This window comes from Siniperca chuatsi, linkage group LG1 (assembly GCF_020085105.1).
Source record: "Siniperca chuatsi isolate FFG_IHB_CAS linkage group LG1, ASM2008510v1, whole genome shotgun sequence".
Classification (NCBI taxonomy): Eukaryota; Metazoa; Chordata; class Actinopteri; order Centrarchiformes; family Sinipercidae; genus Siniperca; species Siniperca chuatsi.
Genome location: NC_058042.1, coordinates 15,919,901 through 15,941,956, shown reverse-complemented (window position 1 = coordinate 15,941,956; position 22,056 = coordinate 15,919,901). Strand labels below are relative to the sequence as shown.

At 38.0% G+C, this 22,056-nt stretch overlaps 1 protein-coding gene across 3 annotated transcripts in view; it reads right to left on the bottom strand.

Annotated features, from left to right (window-relative positions):
* Positions 1-22,056, bottom strand: part of tub (TUB bipartite transcription factor) — a 48,093-nt gene that overhangs the window by 8,078 nt on the left and 17,959 nt on the right. The window contains exons 1-6 of one of the 3 annotated variants that reach the window (XM_044197569.1): positions 16,749-17,194; positions 10,665-10,716; positions 7,871-8,033; positions 6,755-6,892; positions 4,462-4,617; positions 2,864-2,985 (exon numbers count right to left, since the gene is read on the bottom strand). In XM_044197569.1, the coding sequence (XP_044053504.1) occupies positions 2,864-2,985; positions 4,462-4,617; positions 6,755-6,892; positions 7,871-8,033; positions 10,665-10,716; positions 16,749-16,786 (669 nt within the window). In that variant the 5' untranslated portion in view covers positions 16,787-17,194. Of the gene's footprint in view, positions 1-2,863; positions 2,986-4,461; positions 4,618-6,754; positions 6,893-7,870; positions 8,034-10,664; positions 10,717-16,748; positions 17,195-22,056 lie in introns of those variants that run through there. The other 2 variants (XM_044197553.1, XM_044197559.1) reach the window with 2 other exon arrangements.

The following is a 22,056-nucleotide window of genomic DNA, read 5'->3' as shown; positions in this document are numbered from 1 at the left end:
GTGCAGAATAAAAGTATCACTTTTCCTAAAAAGATATTTTGAATGGGAATTAATCTTTTTAAAAATGTTGACGGGTCCAAAATTAATGTTTTGGTTATCTCTGTGTGAGATGTCTGACGTTTGGTTCCTGCTTCTAACGAGGCTTATGAGCCAATAGTATAATGACGTTGGTATCACGTGGTATAGTTGCCAGTTAGTGTGGAGAAAATGGAAACTGCCGTTAGCACATATTAGCTGTCTTAGCTTAATCGTCCGAACAACAATAACCCATAAAATTACTATTCTGCATATTTCATAATCAACAACAACTACCAACAGCCACAGTCTTTACAACCTCAACTAATGTGTTGATACCAGTTAGATTATCAAAATTAGAAAAATAATGTTAGCATTAGTGACGGTTGCGTCCAGTTACCTAACGTTAAAGTTCCCTCAAACAATGTAACGTTATAACGTAGATGCGTATCAGAGTGGATTTAGGAAAAGATGGGTAATATTTTATGTGCATCAATATAGCTATGGCAAGGAATTATATATATTTATTATTGCTTTACACAGACTTAAAGAACGGAGTGGACATGGGATCCCAATATATTACCACTGTGTCATGTCAAAGGTAATTTAAAGTTCAGAACTGTAAATCTGCTCATTATAGTGTTTAAACCCAAAATACGTGACTGTAATTGAGGGTGTCATCTCATGTACCAGTCTAACGTTAGCCCTATAATAAGACACTTTGAGGTACTTGTGGCTATCTAGCCATGTAGCCAGCTGCGTTGAGCTCAACATCTACGGTACTCACGTTCATTTAAAATCTGAAAATATTTATATGATCATACAGTCGTCCTTTCTCCCTGTAGCCATTGTTGCTGTGTGGCGCTCAGCTGTTTTTTATAACCTGCCATGAGATTTGTTTTCAGCAAGAAAACACTTCGACTAATGCTAGGTCAACACTACGCTAACACTATGCGCTAGTTAATGTCAACTTTTACTGTAACTATCTGTCTAATGTTGAGCACTGTGGGTTTTAATAGCATCCCTACAATGTACTGTACTGTACTTTTTGATTGGATTAAAATTTAAATATTTACCAAATGTCTTACAGTGTAAGGATGATTGAAATTTCCTTTTACAGTAAGTGTTGCAATATAGGGCCCCTATAATTATGAAATGATGGGGGTGAAAAGGGTTTATATAAATTTTTTGGCTGCCGAGCCAGTGAAAATATACACAGAACCAGTAAAACACTACTGGCCAAGTGGGCCAGTGAGGAAAAAAATGTTACATTGGACACTGAATGTTACACTGAAACTAAACGTTACCTAAAGCTAGCTAGCCATATCCTAAGATTACCATATATAACGTTACATGAACCACCACCGCACAACGTAACCTAAATCTATAGCTAATGAATTATGTTGCAAAATGAATTCAATACTCTATCACGAAAGATTCCTCACTTGACATGAGTCTGAGGCTGCGGTCGAATGGTCCCTTCTATGTCTTTTCCTAAACACTTTTCCTTGACCTCAATGGAAATATTCCATGAGGTCAAGGAAAGATGTAAAGGAGAATTCATAAGGACTTAGGAAAAGACAACCGCGGTGCTAAGAGAATCCGACTGCACTTACACTAGGCGATGTAATTATGCAACGGTGGATGTTATTAACGTGGGTCTGCCGAAGATGGACTACAAAAAGCGCGTCTTATTTCAATGTGTGCGTTATACCCTGTTGTTTCATGCAGACAATATAAACGTGAACAACCCAGGGAAAAATATTATTTCATTAACAAGGTTGGAATGGAAATAAAAAAAGGAATACAGGCAGGGACGCTGGAAGTCAGTCATAGTTGGGGGTGCTGAGAGGTCAGTCTATGTAATGACGTCATACTAAATGGTGCACAAAATTCATGTTTTTTTTATTCATTTGAATGGCCAGGATAACTTATATCTAATAGCTTTTAACTAATTTTACACTAGAGCAGAAAGCAAACATGAACACCTGTATGTCAAAGCAGCCATAGCACCTACACAGTCAACAACACAGAGCTAATGCATGAGAACTGCAAGGAGATGAAGAGGGAGAGACAGCGCCTGGATGGGGCAGGAGAAAGGACCCACAATCAGTTCATCATAGTTTATAATAATGCAGCACAGTGAGGATACAGAGCTTCATAGAGGAGATGAGGGGATATAACGTGAATCTATTTACTGTTAATAGAGACTCCAGTCTGCAGTGTAGTTCATTCACTTCACTGATAAACCACAAAAGAGTAACATTAGGCTTCATGATCAACAAAAGTTTTTATTTCATGTCAACACTTCTGTCCATATTCACACGCTCCCTCTCTCTCTGCTGCGAGTTTGCTTTACGTGAACAGCTGAATGGTGCGTTGCTTTAAATGTTGCCGCCGCAAGGAATTGTGTGAAGGCATTATCTCCTTTCCTTTTGTAAAGGATGGTCCAGTGTATCCTATGCTAAAGGAGATATGAAAGGAAGCTCTGAAGCACCTTTCTTTAGCATTTAGATAATTCGAACAGCTCTTGTCATGGCTGTCACTTAGATACTTCCGGGTCATTTCACTCAGTTAGGAACCTTCGTAAGCAAAAAAGAATAGTCGACTATTTGTGCAACGAACTGGCAAACAATGGAATGGAAGGGGGGAGTGCGTCATCTAGTGGCTGAATGCTATCTATGTTATCAATGGCACCTTTAAATAGACTTTTAAATAGAGTCCAGCTGAACGAATTGAAACTAAATTTTTTTCTGTTTGTTATTCACTGGTAAAAGGCACTGGTTGCTGGGCAGGATAAAGACACACAATGCAGTGAGTACAATGTGTGCTTTGAACTTCATTTTACCTTGCATGACTTCTTACTAGTGGCGGAACCTGGTCTCGTGTTGCTGTTTAGCTGTGAGGAACTGGAGCTAATTTCATCTTCATCGTCCTCTTCTTCATCAAAATTCATACTGCTGGATATACCTGCACAGACAAAAAACATACAAAGAAAGAAAGACAGAGGTGTGACTGATTTTTTGCCTGCTGTTAACATGAAATGCTGCAATAAATGTAGCCTCCAACAGGAACACATCCCCTCTTCATCCACTGTTACATATCATTGCTTGAGGTTGCTTGAAACTTCTGTAAAAAAAACATCGTCACAATTTGAGGTTCAAATAGAATAACTTGTGCCCCATGTTTGTGTGTGCAACTAGGTCACATGTTTCCATTAAATGATAAATTAAATCAGGTGTCAGAACTCAGTGGAGACCCACTGAGGTTTTTTAATTTGATCTTAGCAGTGACTGTTATCTTTGGTGTTACAGCAGGACTGTCTGTTATCTCTTGTTGTCATGGCATGAAGTCTATTGCCATTCAGTATCTGACTTTTCCATGCATATTGATATCATGGCAAATGCAGGAGATAGAATATAAGATGTGTGCTACTAGTTCTGTAAAATAATAAAGGTGGCTTGCATACAAAAAATAGCGGTTAAACAAACGCTTAATAGCGACTGTTTCCCAGAAGTCTTAGTTCAGTCATCCATGTTAAAGGTCCAGTATGTAACATTTAGGAGGATCTATTGGCAGAAATGGAATATTATATTCATAAGTATGTGTTCATTAGTGTTTAATCACCTGAAAATAAGAATCGTTGTGTTTTCATTACCTTAGAATAAGCCGTTTTTATCTACAGAGGGAGTGGGTTCCCTTCCACCGAGGCCACAATGTTTCTACAGTAGCACAGAACGGACAAACCAATCACTGGCTCTAGATTGGGTCTTTTGCGAGTTTCGCGAGTTTCGCGAGTTTCGCCAGTTTCGCGAGTTTCGCGAGTTTCACGGCCACCGTAGTTTCTCCTACACGCCTGGAACGGATGGGCGATGCGAGTGGTATTCAAATGGTGACAAACTGCCACTAAATCCTACACACTGGACGTTTAGGTCCAAAACATAAACATTTCTGTCTTTCCAAAATCTCTGGATTTGAAATAACTAAACTAAACAAAAAAAACTGTAGCTATGTCTGAAATGACTCTCTATTTGCTACCTATAAAATTCCTATAATGGAACTTTTTTGCTAAAAATCTCACAATGCAATGTGTTGCATTTGATAGATGTATAAATTACAGTTACACAACACTATAGAATAAAAAGATGTTCATTATGTAAGGAAGTAATCAGTGTTAACAGTAACTCGTATTTTTTAAGAAACAAAAATTCCAATGACAGAAAAATATGTCAGCCCCATATGTTGGTGTCTGAATTATATCATTCAGACACAGGGTCTTAAAGTCTATTTGCAGGTGCAAGTTCTAACATGATTCAGTGTGTTTCACCCTCCTGCCAACACACCACAGCAGTGAGCCACCACCAGAATGCTGTAGGTGTAAATATGGACTCAGGGTTGTGCTATTGCAGATGCAGTGACAGAACCTTTCTTGAACACTGACAATACCTTTCTTGAGCATGGTGACACGCAGATCCTGTTTACTCTGTGACTGAGTGCAGCTCATGACAGGCTCTGCCTCGCCCTCCTCTGTGGTGGGGTGACCCACTGTCAGGATCTGGATCTGACCGTCATCCTGCTGGGAAGTCAGGCCATCGATTGCTGCTGAGTTACAATCCCACAAGAACAAACTCCATCAGAATACAGCTGCACTACTGTTGAACAATCAGTATCTTCTGTTAACATACAGTAAATGACCAAATGCATCCCTGCAAAGTAAAATAAAGGCAGTTGTTGCCATCAAAATATAACAACAAATCAGGTATGTAGTCAACACTTGTCTGAGTAAATCTAATAACATTTCCACATTTCCGCTTTGATGAATGTGTAGGTGTTTTGTGCTCTGTTCTTATGCTTTAAGTAATTGTTTCACTAACTGCCTTCACAATTCAATTAGCTTGTAATGTGTAAAAGGGAAGAACATTATGTCCGTGCTGCTCCAGGCATGCGAGCACACTTCACTACAGATACAAAACAGCTGACAAGCTTTTCTTTAATAGTCCTTCTTTCCCTTACACAGTAGAAGTGCAAAAAAAAAACCCAACAGAATAAAGTTGATGGGAAGGGTGAAATACTACAAATGGACATTTTACAGCACTGTTTTAAATGGAGTGGGGGGGGGTTTGTGGAAATCCCAGATTTAGTGCACTGTTGCTGTGTATATTTAAAAATATTTTTGTTGAGTATGACACAATTACTAGCTAGTCTAATCAGTTGGTTTCTCATGTGGCCTCTTGTCTTGTGTGCATGTAGTGTCAAAACTAGAGTCTAATATGAATCAGCATGTGGCATTCCTATAGGTATGATTTTATGTCTTCATTGTTTAATTTCAATGTAATTCATTAAAAAATAAAAATTTTGCCACAGGTGCATGGACAAATTGTGACTTTTTTTTATATATTTATGATTGATAGATTAGTCAATATCAATCCATAGGTGTATAATCAATTGGTATATTTTATTCCATGATTAAAATAGCCAGAAGTGTTGCTAAGAAAAGGTGTACATGTACAGTAGGAAGCTGGTCTGTATTTGCTTTGTTTAGATTGGGGTTTTATTTTTAATCCCAGTTAATAGTATTTAACCAGTCTTGTGTTGGATATTTAATTTCCGATGTAAATACTGTATGTTATTAATGGAGCTGCTTGAATTACTCCTTCTGAGCAAATTAAACAACCTATACTCATCTATTCTGTAGCCTTGATGCAGCTGTTTTTTTAGTGAGTGCATAGTAGCTTGGTAAAATAGCTCTACTGAAAGTGTGTGCACAAGCCTGAGAGAATCAGAGAGTAAGACAGGGAGTGAGACATCAGTGGTGAGTCTGCTCTACTGGCCTGATTAATCTTTTACCCCAGTGGAATCCCATTATCTTTTTTCTGGGACAAAGTCATTCCAAAGATGAGCATCTACTGTGCTGCGCTAGATCAGACGACAAACATCTGTAATGTTGCATTTATAGTACGACTGAGTGCTTTGTGTTTCAGTTCCTTATTGTTCTGTAATATTTCATATATGTTTAAATCAAATATTTTAACTACTTCAATGCACAGAAGTCAGTCTCCAGTAACATACTGTGGATGTTGAAAAGCATAGAAGCAAGAGGGAAAAATCAAGGCATTGTCGATATAGTTGGAATACACCATTTCAACACTCGGTTTTTCCTCTTTCCTCATCTAAAGATTAATTTATGTCTTCACTTGTGGTGTGTCAGCAGGCTGACAGCACTCAGACTGTCATACATCATTACAGACTGTTGAGCTCTGACAAGCATGGCACCACAGCAGTAGCTAAGAGGGCAGCTTCACTGGCTGTGTTTGTTGCCAGATGTGGCTTGAGAAATCAGCAGGCGAACATTTATGTAAGGATTGCAAAGAGGACTTGAAAAGACAGTTGCAGCTGCTGGATAAAAAGCATTCTGCCTCTTCTCTTTCATACTGTTGTCTGCTTCTAATGACTTAAATCTGCTTTTTTAGTGTTTAAACATGAATATGTAAAGACCAAGAAAAGCAATATCCTTATTTTTCCCAAACATACATACAAAAATGCTTTCATGTGTTGATACTGTACCTATATCCTGTCAATTTTGTCTTTTTCATTGTCTTTTACCATTTCTGACCGCATCCTCTCTAATTCAGTCAGTCTTTGAATCTTTCTTGCAGCATGCCTGTCCATTTATTTCAGTTCTATCTATTCATCACTCACTGTCTTGTCTACCTTTTTCTCTAAACACTGGCAGGCTGACCTTTGTGCTTCCCCTTCCTCTCCTTCTTGTCGCTGCCTGTCTGCGGAGTGGAGCTGGCCGATGCTTTGCCCTTTTTGGCTGAGCGAGGCGGCTGTGTGTCCGCTATCACCTTCACCTCCTCCTGTTCAGCTTCTTGTACTAAACACCGGGATGCAGAGGACCAGCAGCACATGCAGGGTTATCAGCGCAGATGGACAGAAAAGGAAAGAAATGAAAAGGAGGGTTGAGCACAGTCAAAGTTACACTGACAAAAAAGAAATTAGAAATATTATGTTTAGCAGATAATAAGAATAAATATTATGCTATAACAGTTAATACAGAGCAGTGTTTTTTCATCTGATAGGACAAGCAAATTATAAAGTTTCATTGAGTCTCTGGCATGAATTAATAATAATGTTAAAATTTATATCCATAAATGTTAATTGTTAAAAGATTCAAAAAGGCATTGGTTGCGCTGGTTTCTAGTTCTAACTTCATTCCAAGTTAAAAAAAAAGCATCCACTTCCTGCTTGTGAATAGAGCAATATAGTGCTAAACAGTGAGTGGAAGTAAGGTGATGAGGTTATTATTTCCCTTCTTTCCATCAGAATATTAGTGTAGTGTAGAGTAACATTTTGTCAATATATTTTCTCCTCTCTCTGCAGGAAATGTGACAGTTCATGGCCTTGAGCCCAGAAACTGGCCCTCAGATGGCTGCTCTGGTCTCTGTGTGTAGATAAGAAGACCATTTCTGCTCTCGAGAGGATACATTTGCAGCACAGTGCAAGCACCTGCAATAGATGGTACAATATGTTGTATTGGTTCTACATGGGCTCTAATTTAAAATGATAGCTAAATAATATTAGCAACAGTTTTGTAGTTCTTTTTTAATTATTCAACTATTTATTTTTGGCAGTTGTGCTACTTGTAGCATACACTTTGAACTGGGAAAAGAAACAAAACCTGCAAAAGAATAAAATCTCTTTCAGCGAGAGAACAAATACTTCTCCTAAACAAGACAGATTGACCAAACAAGCAGTCTCACATCTTTAGTTGTTCAATCCATAGTGTTTGTTAAATCCTCAGTTTGAGCTTTCTGTATCAACAGAGCCCCAGAGGAGTGCCAGTCTTACTTACCGTGGTAGATGGTGCTGCTGTTGCTGCTGAGGTAGGATTCCACCAGCGGAGCCTGTTCCTCACTCTGTTTGGTCCGACGAGTGCGAGACCTCCCATCCACATTAGACTGGACCATCAGAGGCTCCTGCCTCTTCTTCTTCTGCTTCTGTTCAAGGAGCGCTCGCTGTTGTGGAGGTTTCATGTACATGTGTACATGCACACAAACGTGCCCAGATAGAAAGAAAGATAATGTTTACAGTATACCCTCCTCTTGTACACCATTATAAGGAATAAATTAAGTTAAAACTAAAATACAGGGGAACAGAGGTCACTGAAGTAAGCACTAATTATTACATTAAAGAACAACCTCTGTATTTGTGTAGCCATATTTAACCTGACATTCACCAAACCTGTAATGTCTGAAAGGTTTTTGTACATACAGCACTACATATTATAATCCAAAATTGCCTCACTGAGTGAGTATGTAATAATTTAGCTGCTAATTATTTAAGACCACCTCAATTATGTTCAGCAAACCACGTCAACAACTTCAAAAGGCAATTCTCCTCTTCTTGTGAAAAACATAACTCCACCGAAATAATACACAACACAAAATAGCTTTCTATTTTAAAATAAACTTGTTTGTGACAATCACCTATGACGCATCACAGATTTTCTTGTAGGCTATCTTCATACTGTAGGCAAAGTGTTGCATTTAAAAGCAAGAAGCAATAACAGTCTCAAATCTATTAAGCCAGAGGAACAATCTGAAGATGTTTAAGGATGTGCTGCCTAAACCACTTTGACCTGAGGCTATATATATATATATAGGCTGGGTATAGCTATTCATCTGGACTAACTGTCAGCTATATGCAAGTCTTCAAATAAGAGCTCATCAAATATTGAAGGTTTCTATTAGTGGAGAATTCAGGCTGCAGAGTATCCCCTGTAAAGCTCACATCTTTGCCAAGACAGCGATGGCCATAACAGTAGGCCGTTTACACAGTGCAAGGCTTTGACATGTGGGTAAGGCACTTAACATAAACTTTGGTATAAAAGGTTCGAAATGCAGCTACATGAGCTTCTGTCTCTCTTTGACTAATAGGTTATTTATAAACAATGAGAAAGATGTTTTGTTTTTACATCACTCTTTAAACCCTGTGTGAGTCTTCAAAAATAACAGGAACCAATTGAGTGAAGAGTAAAATTAAGAAGTAATATATTTTCATGCTGCAGTAAGTCATTAATTCAAACATTTCTTGACTTTATTTAATCAATAAGGTTATCAATCAATAATAATTTGTTTTATGCTGTTTACAGGCCTAAAGCTAGGTTAAGAATGGTATTCTTCATCCATTCAAGCATGGATGAAAAGCAGTTCACTTGCATGTGAAAAAGACCACCTGTAAGGCCTGCCCATTGATTAATTAGAAAAAGACTGCAGGAGCATTTGATGCAGCTCTGACTACAAACAGAACAAGAGCGTTTTGAGTAGAGTACTCCACTCACATTTTATCAGTTCAGAAAAATAGTTGCACATCAGAAACAGCTGATTTCATTATGCATAGAAAAGAACTGAAAACGACTGAACTGCAGACTGGGCATGTCTGGTTTGCCTGGTGACAGTGTTGCTGACAACAAACAATGACAACAGCAGTATCAGTAAGCAGTGTGAAGCTGCCAAACTTCAGTTTGATTGAAGGATCTTGTACTCTGTCACTCTAACTCATGATTTTGCAAGAGCAGGTCTTTGAAATGTGTTTGTCATTAATGCAATAGAGGAAATAAAAAATAATAAGTTTTTCTTTAATCATGTGCACCTGCTCTGAAATAAAACTAGCAAGGGAACTTAACATTTGTTGTGAGAGGATGAATCTGATCATTTAAGATCACGCATGAGTTAAATGCTGGTGATATCATTTGTTTGATGCCTGGTTTTTAACAAAACATTTGGTATAATATAACAACTACGCATTTCAAAAAATCATGGTAATTCACAGACACGCAAAGTAATCTCTTCAACATACAGTAACTGAGATCATGGACTGCACTCCACTTCTGATGTAGCAATCTATGTAAATTAATTTTCACTTGTTTACCTGTATGATTAGTATTAAACATGTATCTATTTTTCATCCAATGGACCTTAAAAAACTTGCAATACATGAGAAAAGGTTTCAATCACAATATACTGAATATTATAATCTCCTAAATCTAGATTATCACAATGTGTAATCATTATCTTTGTCCGGTACAGAGCAATCTGTTCTCATTTATTTAATTTTATTAGCATGAAACATGTATCTATTTTTCATCCAATGGACCTTATAGCATCTACAGTACACAAGAATAAGGTCCAATCATTATATACTGTATATTCTCAATATAATAATTTCCTTTATCTAGGTTATCAAAATGTCTAATAATTTGACATGTAACTTTGTAAGGCACTTCTTGAAAAATAATATACATATATTATTTTATATTATCTGTTGTATTAAAATGCCTATGCCATGTTAAAATATTTTATATATATATATAATATATATTTAAAACACCATTTAAAACATTTGGGTTAATACTGCTTGGCATTAAGTTTTGTACATGTTATTTACTGGTCTTCAATCTCTCAGGGCCTCATACACACCCTCTCATTAGAACACCGCTCAGAGAGATAACAAGTCCTAGCTGGCCTTTTGTGGCCCCATGATGGAGCAGCAGAAGTTTGTGTCATGATAAAACTGCCCTGTTATAATTAATTTTGCCTGTGTCTTACTCTGTTATCAGAAATGCAGGAAGAACAGCAAAGACTTACCTGTCTGTCCAGTTTCTGTTGTCGGAGGTTGGTGCCCTCGTCATCTAAAGTGCTACAAAGAAAAGAGCAAAGAAAGGGGGGAAAATGGTGTTAAAATACTGGAATGTGCTCCTTAGCTGTTTATGATGTTTATAATATAATAATGACATTTTCCAAACTGCTGTAGTTATCTACAGAAGATTAAACACTTGCAGTATCTGACCGTATTTTAGCTTCATTACCTATAATATGTATGGTTATGAAGCTTGTTGCGGACTTCAGGAAACCTAAATTACTTTCATGACTGTTTAGTACTGCACACTAAAAATGCATTGGGTCATTATTCCCTGAAAAACAAAAACAAAATCTGATAATTAATGGAAAAGAATGAATATACTTGTTTTCCATGAGTATATCAATTTCATAAAAGATGTTTACATAGCTTTGTGCATTCTTATCTTAAAAACCAAATACAGAAGGATCAATAGCATTAGGGAAGATTTTACTGTCTTATATTTTGGGGTGAATAACGTCCTGTATGTATGCACTTCTCTGGTGCATATTTTTGATACTTACAGTTACTTATGCACTTAATGAATTTACAATAGCCAGCCACACTTGTACTATCCGGTTCACTACTTTACTTTATGTCCACAATTCTAATTAAAATATGTTTAAAACAGGAGAACGTGTACAGTACAACATAGCTTCAGATACAAAGTCTAACAATAAAAATGTACCAGTCAGTTGCAGAGTAAGTGTAAAAGGGGACAGGGCCGCTGAGCTAACAGTGTCACAGCATCTTGGACAAAGGTGTTTATATCTTCTGGGTGGTTCATCAAATAGGCACTGAGGCACTTTAACGAGAGCATGAGTAGTTTGATAGATACAGCCCTTACAAAACTCCCATTAAATAATAAGGGTCAGGAGGGCTCTCACAAAGCTGTCAGTTAGCTTCTTCAACAGGAAGATGCTGTAAGTGATGTCATAGTGTCCAGAAAAAAAAACGTGTTATGAAGCTGGCTCAGATCATTAACGAGAGAAGAGGAACAGTTTGAGGGAACCTTGGTTTTCATCACTGAGTTAATTTATGGTTTCACCAGAAAAGTAAGTGCTACAGAGTTCCTTCTTCATTCTTCATCTCCCTCTCTGGATCCATTTCCCCTTTACTAAACGAACTCCTCCTTTTTTTCCATTGAGACCCATAATTTGGTTTGAGGATGCATCCTGGTTTTCCTAGCAGTAGACGGATTATGAAATTCTAAATAGTTCATTATATTCTCTGTAAGTTCATTTGCATTTGCACAGCTTCAAAAAAAGAGTTGCAGCTGAGATTTTGCAAAGGTGACAAGAAAGTGACTGTAACTGGAGGTACATGTGCAGATTTCCTCAACTATGTCAACAGAGATTAAGTTATACTGCGGCAAACAACATTCACTGTTTTTTTTTTAATCCATGGCTCACACTTGAGAAACTGTGCCAGAGAACATATGGACAGCAGCGTCTGTCACAAGAAAGGCAGAGACAGAGGGTCTCATGATGGTGGGTGTTGTATACTGTACAGATTGTTAAACCATTGGAGGCACATTTATGATTTTGGCCTATATAAACAAAAATAAAACTGACTTTACTTGACTTGACATTCTTTCACACAGAGTATTGAATATTCACCCAGTGTTGCCAGAAAGGTAGCTGTTAAAGTTTATATTTTCTTCTGTGATCAGCTTCACAGTGGCCACAGTTTTCACAATGGAAAAAAATATTAAAAGATCTACAGAAACTTCTCAAAGCCCTCCTGCTGCATCATCCACCTCTCTGCTGTCCATATGCACGGTATGCTCCAGTATGTTCTGTGGCACACCATCGCCCTTTTAAAGCTTTACTGGAAGCTTTGTCACAGTTGGTGAATCCATTATAACCATCATAATTCAACTGAACCGCAGCTGTTCACCTACACACTTCACCTTTCAAGAGAGAGGATTTGATGAAAGAGACTTTGTGTGTACTGTAGCATCACAAACTAGATAAAGGGACTGCATTGTTAGCTATAGTATTCACCCTCTCTGTCCTACTAATGTAAGTGTCTTTCACCAGGTAATCCTGTTGGTGTTGCGGAGGAATGTGACAGATGCAACTACCCATGTGTTCACTGAATTTTTTCATATCTCTCAAAAGCTTTTTTGTGTCCTCTGCAGACTCACTGATTGCTCCTTCCGCTCGTGTGGCACAGAGAAACCTCAATGGCTCATAATTAGAGGGTAATGAGAGGTTTTCTCCCAAAGAATGAGCTACAGTAGAAGAGAAAAGGATAAAAGATGTAGGGGGAGGGGTGTCTGCTTATGTGTGATGAAGGAGAAAATTATGTTGTTTTTCCAGCAACAAAGCAATTTTAGTCCTAGTTAAGAAACTATGACTGAATTTGTTTTGTTTTATAAGCATTACGGGGGGTTAACATGCGACTGCAGATTGTGACAAAATGTTTCCTTACACTGCTTATTCTATTTCATACATTGTGCCTTTTAAAGAATATTGTTTTACTATGTGCAGCTTATGACACAGGCAAGACCTAATGATTTGTCTGCATATTCTTAATGAATGCACAAGTCTCATATTTTACATACTATTACCTTCTGAGCATGTTTAAAAGCCATGTTTTAATCTCAACAATTAAAAACCTTTCATGCATACTGCCTGAACATGTATGAATATAGCTAGCTTGTAATTCAATTCAATTTTATTTATATAGCGCGAATTCATAAGTTATCTCAATGTACTTTTCCGATAGAGCAGGTCTAGACCGTACTCTTTATAATATTATTTACAGAGACCCAACAAATCAATTGCAGGGCTGATAGTTACAACATAATTAAAAGCAGAATGCATTTCCAATTTTGTATTTGAGTTACAATGTTCCATTTTTTTACTTATGTATTTGTTATATCTCAGCTTGATTAATGGCAACTTTGGCAAATCTCTTTTCATTTCCCATTAATTATTAAGTCTTACTAGTGCATGATAAACAAAGCCGACAGGTGGTTTGTCAACGTGACTGATGAGCATTTTTATACTCTTCATACCCCTGTTAAAAGCCTGAGTGTGACAGTGGCTAGTCACTCAACTGCAGCTATAGCATATAAGATCAGTCAATGAATATTCAGTCTACCTGTATCTCTGCACTACCGACTCTACTTTGACGACAAAGGCCCACACAGATGCAATAAAAATGTATTTACCACCCACTCTCTGTCAGACATAGAGACAAACAAAGCACTCCATTCTCTCCATTCTGCAATCAGAGTAATCAAGTGTGTGAATAGGAGGTCAAACAGCTCATTATTGTGGAGTCTCTGGGCATTCTTGTCCTGCAACACACTGATAGTGAGGTTTACAGGAAGCTATATAATCTTACATATTTATTTACTGTAATGCAGTGCAATTCAAAACTCAAGGTGTAAATGCATATAATGCACATGTATAAGACTGACGAAGTTGAATTCCATCAACCATGACAAAATTTGAAACTTCCCAATTGAAACCTGCTTGAGAAAACCTGAGTAACATCTTTTGATAAGATCACAATGGTCACGAAACAACGCTAAGGTGCAAGAAGGACGAAAAGATGAAACATGAAGAAGGATGGCTCTGCACAATAAGGTTCCATGCAAGTATTCATTGATAAAGCCAAGATTTTGGTTATTAGACCTTCATCATCAAGTCTAGTGAACATCTAGTGAACGAAAGCTTGTATTTATCATTAAATACTTAGACCTAAGTGTGCAGAGCCTTCTTTTTATATTAAAACTGACAATCTAAATTACATTTTGAAGCTGTTGAACTATTTGGTTGCTATTTGATCTGATTATGTTTGAAGGCAAATGTCTGATTCATCATACTTTTTGACCATCTGTATGCCCATATTTTAGTTAAAATATATTTGTAAATTATTATTTTTAACATTATGAAAGCAGAAAATAAACCAGCTGTATATATGTTTAGAATTGTATTTTAGTTTGCTGTAACATGAACACTATATTTACAGTAAACTGTACCATATACGTCAAGTGTGAGACAGCACTGTTTACAAGCTGATGCTGTGAAATTCAGGACTGATTTTGATCTCTTCTTATCAGAATTGCATGAAAATGTCATCATGTTCAACACAAAAAAAATAGAGGATTTTTTCATTAACTCAGCCAGCCACAAGTGAATTTGGCACTCAGGGAAGGAAGGATTCGACTATTATCAGTCACTGGGACTCCTCTTCACACTTTTATAGTTTTATATGCATCACCAGGTTTTATATGTGTGACAGTCATTGGCTGATGATTCTGCAGCAGCACCTGGCAATGCTGGAGGACAATCCCACTATGCACACAAAAGCATGTTTAATTTTCATTTGCATGGTGCAGTGTATGGAATTTGATTGTAAGAAAAGTACCCTGATGAGCACTGCACAGACTCAAATTGACCTTGTAAGTAAAGTAAATAATAAAGCTAATATTGACATGATATGACATTATAAGAACACTAATACAGATTGTGGCATTAAATGCATTTTTGACAATATACCAATTTCACCATCAAGAGCTTACAATTTCTGCTCTTCTCCCTGGGTTCCCATAACAGAGGAAAACAGAAAGAACAAGAGATTTGCACGAGTCTTCCACTACTGAAATGCTAATCTGGTGAATTTACTCCCCACAGAGAAGAACTACTGTTCAACTGCTGTTTCTTTGTGGATGTGTGTGTTAGTGAGATATGTCTTCTTCATCTTGTCAATTTCTGTGAATGCATGCGCTGTATATATCTAATGAGATGAGCGAGCCACACAGTGTAGCTGTCTCCTCCAAGTCTGCACAGAGGCCCATGCATTTTTCATGGCAGCTTCACGGGATGAGAAAAACTGCTCATTGAGAAACCACCAATCTCTCTGACACCACTGACACTCAAATGGCATACTTCAAGAGACAATTTTGGATACTGATAATGGTTAATGTCTTGTTTATGTTATTTAGTTGTCCACCATTCAAATATCTTTTCTAGAACAAAAAGTGAAGGGGTGAGAAGGTTTGTTCTTCCAACTACTGCATCAGTCACAGAATAATTCCTCTTTGTTTGTTTAAATCAATCTAATGATTTCATAAAATGCTTTTGTATTAACTTTACTATTTTACGTGATACCTTAAGATTGGTGTCTCTACAGTCCTTTCCAGAAGTTTAAAATAAATTCTACATAGATCACTTTGTGCTGTCATCCTGATGCAGTCTCATTCTGAAATTCATGGATTGAATTGAATTGGCCACTGTAATTTATAGCAACCGTGAGCTAATGGCATCAAAGTAAGCAGAGAGCCATGGCAATGGGTATTCAATCAGAGGAAAGAGCCAGCAGCGTTAGTATTGCACTTGAAATGATGAAATAAGATTATCGGTTTTACAGCAAGAGACTAAACGCTCATAAATGCTTACATTTTTGTTATTTACAAAAATACCTTGCTACAATTGGCAGGATTATATTCCCAGCATCATGCAATACAGATCATTTTTAAAACACACACATTCTTCACACAAAGGCAGGAACTTCCTCAGTGATTTTTAAAGTGAAAGTATGATAATAACTATATGAATGTGATCCTACATGACATTCCAGTGAGACTACTACTTTTGAATCCAATAAAACAGCATTATTTCTGAATGAAATTATAGGCAGTTTTATACATTAACAATATAATAGTGTAAGGAAAGAGAATATTTTTCTGCCTGTGAATCAAACTGAGACTTCAATAGTTTATGCAGCTGAAATTTTGGAATTCACTTGCATGATTTATTTTTTTTCTGTGGTACTCATTTAAACAAGAGCCTCAGTCTAAAATATAAATACATATCCACTAAACACGTTCATATTAGCGAAAACAGGAATATTATGCCACCACAGAGATAATTCTGTTTCCATCCAATCATGTGTTTGCTTTTATTGTGCTAATTCAATGTTACCGTTATCAGTCACATGACTGAACACCCGCTCAGATACACAACCATGCACACACTGCATCAAAAGATGAACACTGTGCCCTTTCCTGTGTTCTCAGGAATGTGGTACAGTACCTGTAGGGAATCCAGTCGGAGGAGTGCTTGGAGCTCATTCTGTATCAATCACTCTGACTGCTGCTGCCTAACTGCAAGGCTAACGGCCTGCAACAGCAGTTGCTACGGGGTCTGAGGACAGCGATCACAGCCAGAGAGCCCACATCCCCTGTTCATCCTCTGCACACAGCCCTATATCCCCAGCCTGCCTCTGTTTCTTCGTATGTCCTCTAGCTGTGGGACAGCAGATGACTAACAATCCAGACAGGCAGCCGCACTCCTCAGTCATGCACACCGAGCACATGAAATAGCCGTTTTCTTCTCTCCCATGTGTACGCTTCCAGTCAATGCCTCTCCTCTTCTCTTTTCCCATCCACCGCCTCTGCTCCAGCTCTGTGCTGGCTCTCTTCCCTCGCTCTCACTCTGTAGGCTCTATCTAAATCTCCCTCCGTTTCTTGCCCTTTAAATCCCCCCCCCCTTCCTTCCTCTCTGTCCAAATCTCGCTCTGTGCCTCTCTGCCCAATCTATCACTCGTTATCTCTTGTACAGCATCATCTACAGCAGCATCGAGTGCAAAGCCTTAATCAAAAAAGGAAATAAAGGTTATAGAATCCCTTTTGTTTTGCCTCTTTGATGTTCCTTCTACGCTAATTCTGTACAGTGCCACCCCCCTCTCTATAATGCAACTGCACACACTCTCTCTCTCTCTCTCTTTCAACACTGTACTTTTCTTGCACACTGTCTGGGTTGCATGAGGCATGTAAAGCAGGGACTCAGATGTGTTTTCTGGACCATAATTTATTTATTCTCTCAGAGTAAGAGGCATTAGCATATGACTGTGCAGACTAGTGTTTATACCCTTTAATTCAACACTCTACAGCCAGACAAAGGCACCCTGTGATAGTGCCACAGCTCTGAACCTCTTTCACACACATCTGCTTCCGCCCTCCGTCTGCCGGCCCTCACTGTCAACACACAAACACACATCACTCACTGTGCTCCCAGGGTTATTCAGGAGTCCATCTATAGACAGTTAAACCAAGCGGCTTCCTTGTAACAAAACTGCTTTACAAGGAGTCGATTCATCTCAATTCTACCAACACGCAAACATCTCAGTTTTAAGTGTGCGATTCATGCATGTGCTGATTTTGAGAAAGTGAAATCAACTGAAACAATCCTGAGGATTATTTGGGGAAGAAAATCCATGTGGGAACAGATGAAAGCATCTTGCCATCTACTGACTCTCTACAAAACAGCCTCAGGCAAAATTTTATTAACTGTATTTCATCATCCATGTGTTGCACCATTTCCTATTATATATTCACATGGATTTAGGACATTCAATGCACCAAACCATTCTGAAATACACAAATGTATTCAAGTGTGTGCACACACACACACATTTATTATTGCTAAGGCATTTGTAATGCATTGAAGCGTACAGTGTCAAGTTCATTCTCTCAAGGTCAGAACTCATATCATGTGCTGATCAGATTAAACACGCTGTGCTACATAGTGAAGCTGTAATATAGTGTTCAGCATCATGCAAAATGTTATTTAAGAAAAGACAAGTCAAACAGTGGACTATTAAGGGCATTCAAGCATCTTCCCTCAATTATTTATTGCATTCCTAAAAAAAAAGCAGCACTGTTAGAGTTCAGTGATAGACTGCCAAAGTAAACCAGGATGAAAATGAAATGGCAATGAAAGACAACAGAGAAATAAAGACATTTCTGTTTCAGTTATATAAAGTCCATGGCAAAAATATGTTTTAAATCAAAGATTGGTGTGTTAAAATAACCAAACCAGAGATAACAGAATTTGCCTGCATGATTAATTAATTACTTATATTTAATAACCTTTAAAAGGGCTTGTTACTAAAATATAAATTCTGATTACACACTCCCTACTCTATACTTTATATCCTTCCCTACTTTATATCATATTTTACATTTCTTATCTTATATGATAATACTCTGTATTCCTTCTGTGGTGTTGCAGTGCACAAGGCAAAAAGGTCTCGTGTGGTGATAAAAATCCAGAGATTTTCAATTGATTTAAAACTATAGGTAAATATGTCACTTTTTAAAATTAAAATTAGCCTGAAATGAAAATAGCCAAACAATCACAAATATTTTCTTCAGGTAAACTGGCCAATACACTCAATGGCCCATCCAAAAATATATATAAGAAATATGCCCAGAACTTGATTTTATTCTCCTCTAGAAGTGACAGCATCAAAGCCTTCTGCAACCGATTTACTGAAAACATAATGAAACACTGATCGCATTCCCTAATGGCATGGCCTTTTAAAAATGTCAAGTCACAAAGGTGTTTCATTTTGACTCAAACATAAAGAAAGTGTTGACAGAACAGACAACAGTAAAATAAATCAGCTTTCATGTAATTCCAAACAGATCGATCCCTTACACAGTGTTTCTCCCACCATGTCACAGACCACCAGTGATGTTTAAATGTAATGGACTGGGGGCCGAGTGGATCACATTTTTAAGAAGGATATATATATGCATATATGAATTAAATATTAATTTATTAGGTAAAATTGGATTCTATACTGGTAACTTATTTAATAAAGAAGTGTGTTATTCTGCTCTGTAAAAAGAAGAATCAAATATTACTGTATTAAATTGCTAAGAAGTGTGTTGACAACAGTTTGTATTGTACTGAAGTGGGCAGTAAAGTCACATGACCCTCCTACACAGCTCTGCTGCTGTTTCTTCTGCAATTTACAGAATAGTAATTCCACTACCAAAGAAAAATCCTGGTCTTCCCCCATCAAACTCAGACAGACTTACAGAGAGATGGTGTATTGTTTATGTCACAACACAGGAGGCCCATGTTCTTTTTGGGTTTTGTAATTTATCCTATAATGAAATTATTGTGATGAGTAACCGAAGCGTGAAAATTTGCTGAAGAAAAACAACCTGCAACACCAGTCATCCTTGGTGCAATTATAACCGTATTTGAGAAGCAGGATGGCACAGTAATTAGGGAGACATCTCGTCTAACTGAGGATAGGTCAACAAGCATCAGCTCTGCCTATGTCCTTGAGCAAGGCACTGATTCCCTACCCCCTCTGACCAGCATATGAATAGGGGGCAAGAGACAACGTTTTATTCTATTCTATTCAGAGATTCATCAAGTTGGAAGTTACTAAGCATTGGTAGTGGGATGAATGTAGATAACGATGTCAATAAATGTGGCCTCTGTGGCTAATGTGATGAAAGTGGAAGTAAATGGAACAAGCCACTCCACTGAGCAACAGGTGTAAGCACAGCACCCTGCTTAATATTTGATGCTGAAGGGAGGACTTTGAAGTTTGGCTTTGGTCAAAATGAGTGAGTTAAAAGTGGGAGGGAGGCTGACTTTCATATAATTTCATGAAAACAACTGTATATTTTCCTTCCTACTAGACTTAGCAGAGTGCTTTCTTTCTCCTTTTTCCCTCTGGCCTACTAGCCATTACAGCATTAAACAGCAAATGATAAGATCTCCCCGACAAATTAGATTTTTACAGTCCAGAATTTTGTGCAGGGTTTTCCCAGAGGCATTTTATTGTTGGTAACAGGAGGCCAGCAGTATCAGTAATTATAATAATGGTCCTGGCACAGAAGGCACACTGATGTGAAAATGGATCTCTGGCTTGTGTCTGCCTGTCTTAGTCAGACTGGCTGAAAAACAGCTGCAGAGCACACAGCCTTAATAATATAGCAGCCCAATCAGGCATGCCGGACATGTGCCAACTGATGAGTGACATTTACCTCTGTATGAGTCTGTGTGAATATTTGTATATTTGTATCACATACAAATCAACCAAAACCCATGTTGCTACACAGAAGCCATGGCTCCAAATGGCTTCCTCCAAATCTTGAGTGAGCAGGGGGCCATTCCCACGGTTCAAAATCAAACTTTGTGTCCATGTTTTTCTGATTTTCCAACACAAACATACAGTATATTACTTGTGTTTTAAAGTAAGCACTACATAAGAGTGGATTCAGTTTTTTTTCCAGCTGCTGTTGCCTCTCTTTCGTGATTCCTCCATCTCTGATTGACTGGATTCACTGCAACTATGCGCTGTCATGCATCCCAATTCAGGGGCACTGCCTGTGAACGAATAGGCCTGTGAAGTTGTAGACTCAAGTGTGTCCTTCAAAATTGCCATTTCTCACCCTTAATCTAAGAGATATCAAAACTAATGGTGCTTGGGCAGTTCTCCTCAACTTGTAAAGATGGTAATAAATAAGTTGGTAAATACAGTGGTAAAGTATAATGGACATTTGAAAAACATTTTACCAGGTTAATGGCAAATGTATGCATGTTACACCGTGTGGGAAGGATTGTTACATCCTAGTGGCCAACAACATGCCAAGGATGCTAACAAGAACAGACACTGGAGTTTATACCTGGCTTTCATTATTTACACCTTGCAATGGCTTGTTCGTTGTTCAGTTAGAGTGATACGGTATGGTATTTATAAATACATTGTGATCAGGTGACATTTCCATAAGTTGCAATGGTTAAACCAGTTGAGAACCAGTGTTCTCCACATTCAGGCAAGAGAAAGCTACATTTCTCTGCCGCATTTGGAGGAACCTTGAAATGGGAAGGCCTCGTCAAGCTCTGATGACATATTCAGCCTTGAAATGCAGATTTCGAAGGAGGCAATTAGGACAAAGGGAGTGAGTCACGGCTTGGATCCACATTACGTCACATCACACACGGGAGCGTGCTGCACTTCAGAGTGACTGGAGGCAGGCCAAGGGATCCTGTCAGCAGTAAGTTGGTGTAAGCTAAAAAAGCCCTGTCTGCATCAGGTTTAAGAGATGGATGGTGTTTAATAATGCTCACCTGTTAAATTATGCATAAACAAAACAGTTGAGTATCAGAGGAATGAATGGGAAACAACTGATATCAGATGGTGCAACATCTTGTGAGTGAGTTGATGTTTGACGGAAATAAAGGCTCTCGGAAGCTCTAACGTACCTAACTGTATACACCTCTCAGTTACTTAAAAGCCCTTAAAAGAACAGGAGACTGATGCATTCACACATGAAGGCATGAGCATGATAGGAAAACACCACTAGGAAACCTTTCTAATAAATAACAAAAACATGCACTTGAAAAGGCAAGCAAGCTATTCTTCCCTCTTCTCACTCAGGAAAGTGGCAAGAAACACAAATTAAACAGTAGATGGCGGTTACAAATGCTTTCAAGCCTTTTCAAAACTGTGATTACATTGCATATTCACACTACTTCTGACAGTCTACTTGAGAAACCGCTTTCAAATCTCATAATCAGATAACATTTG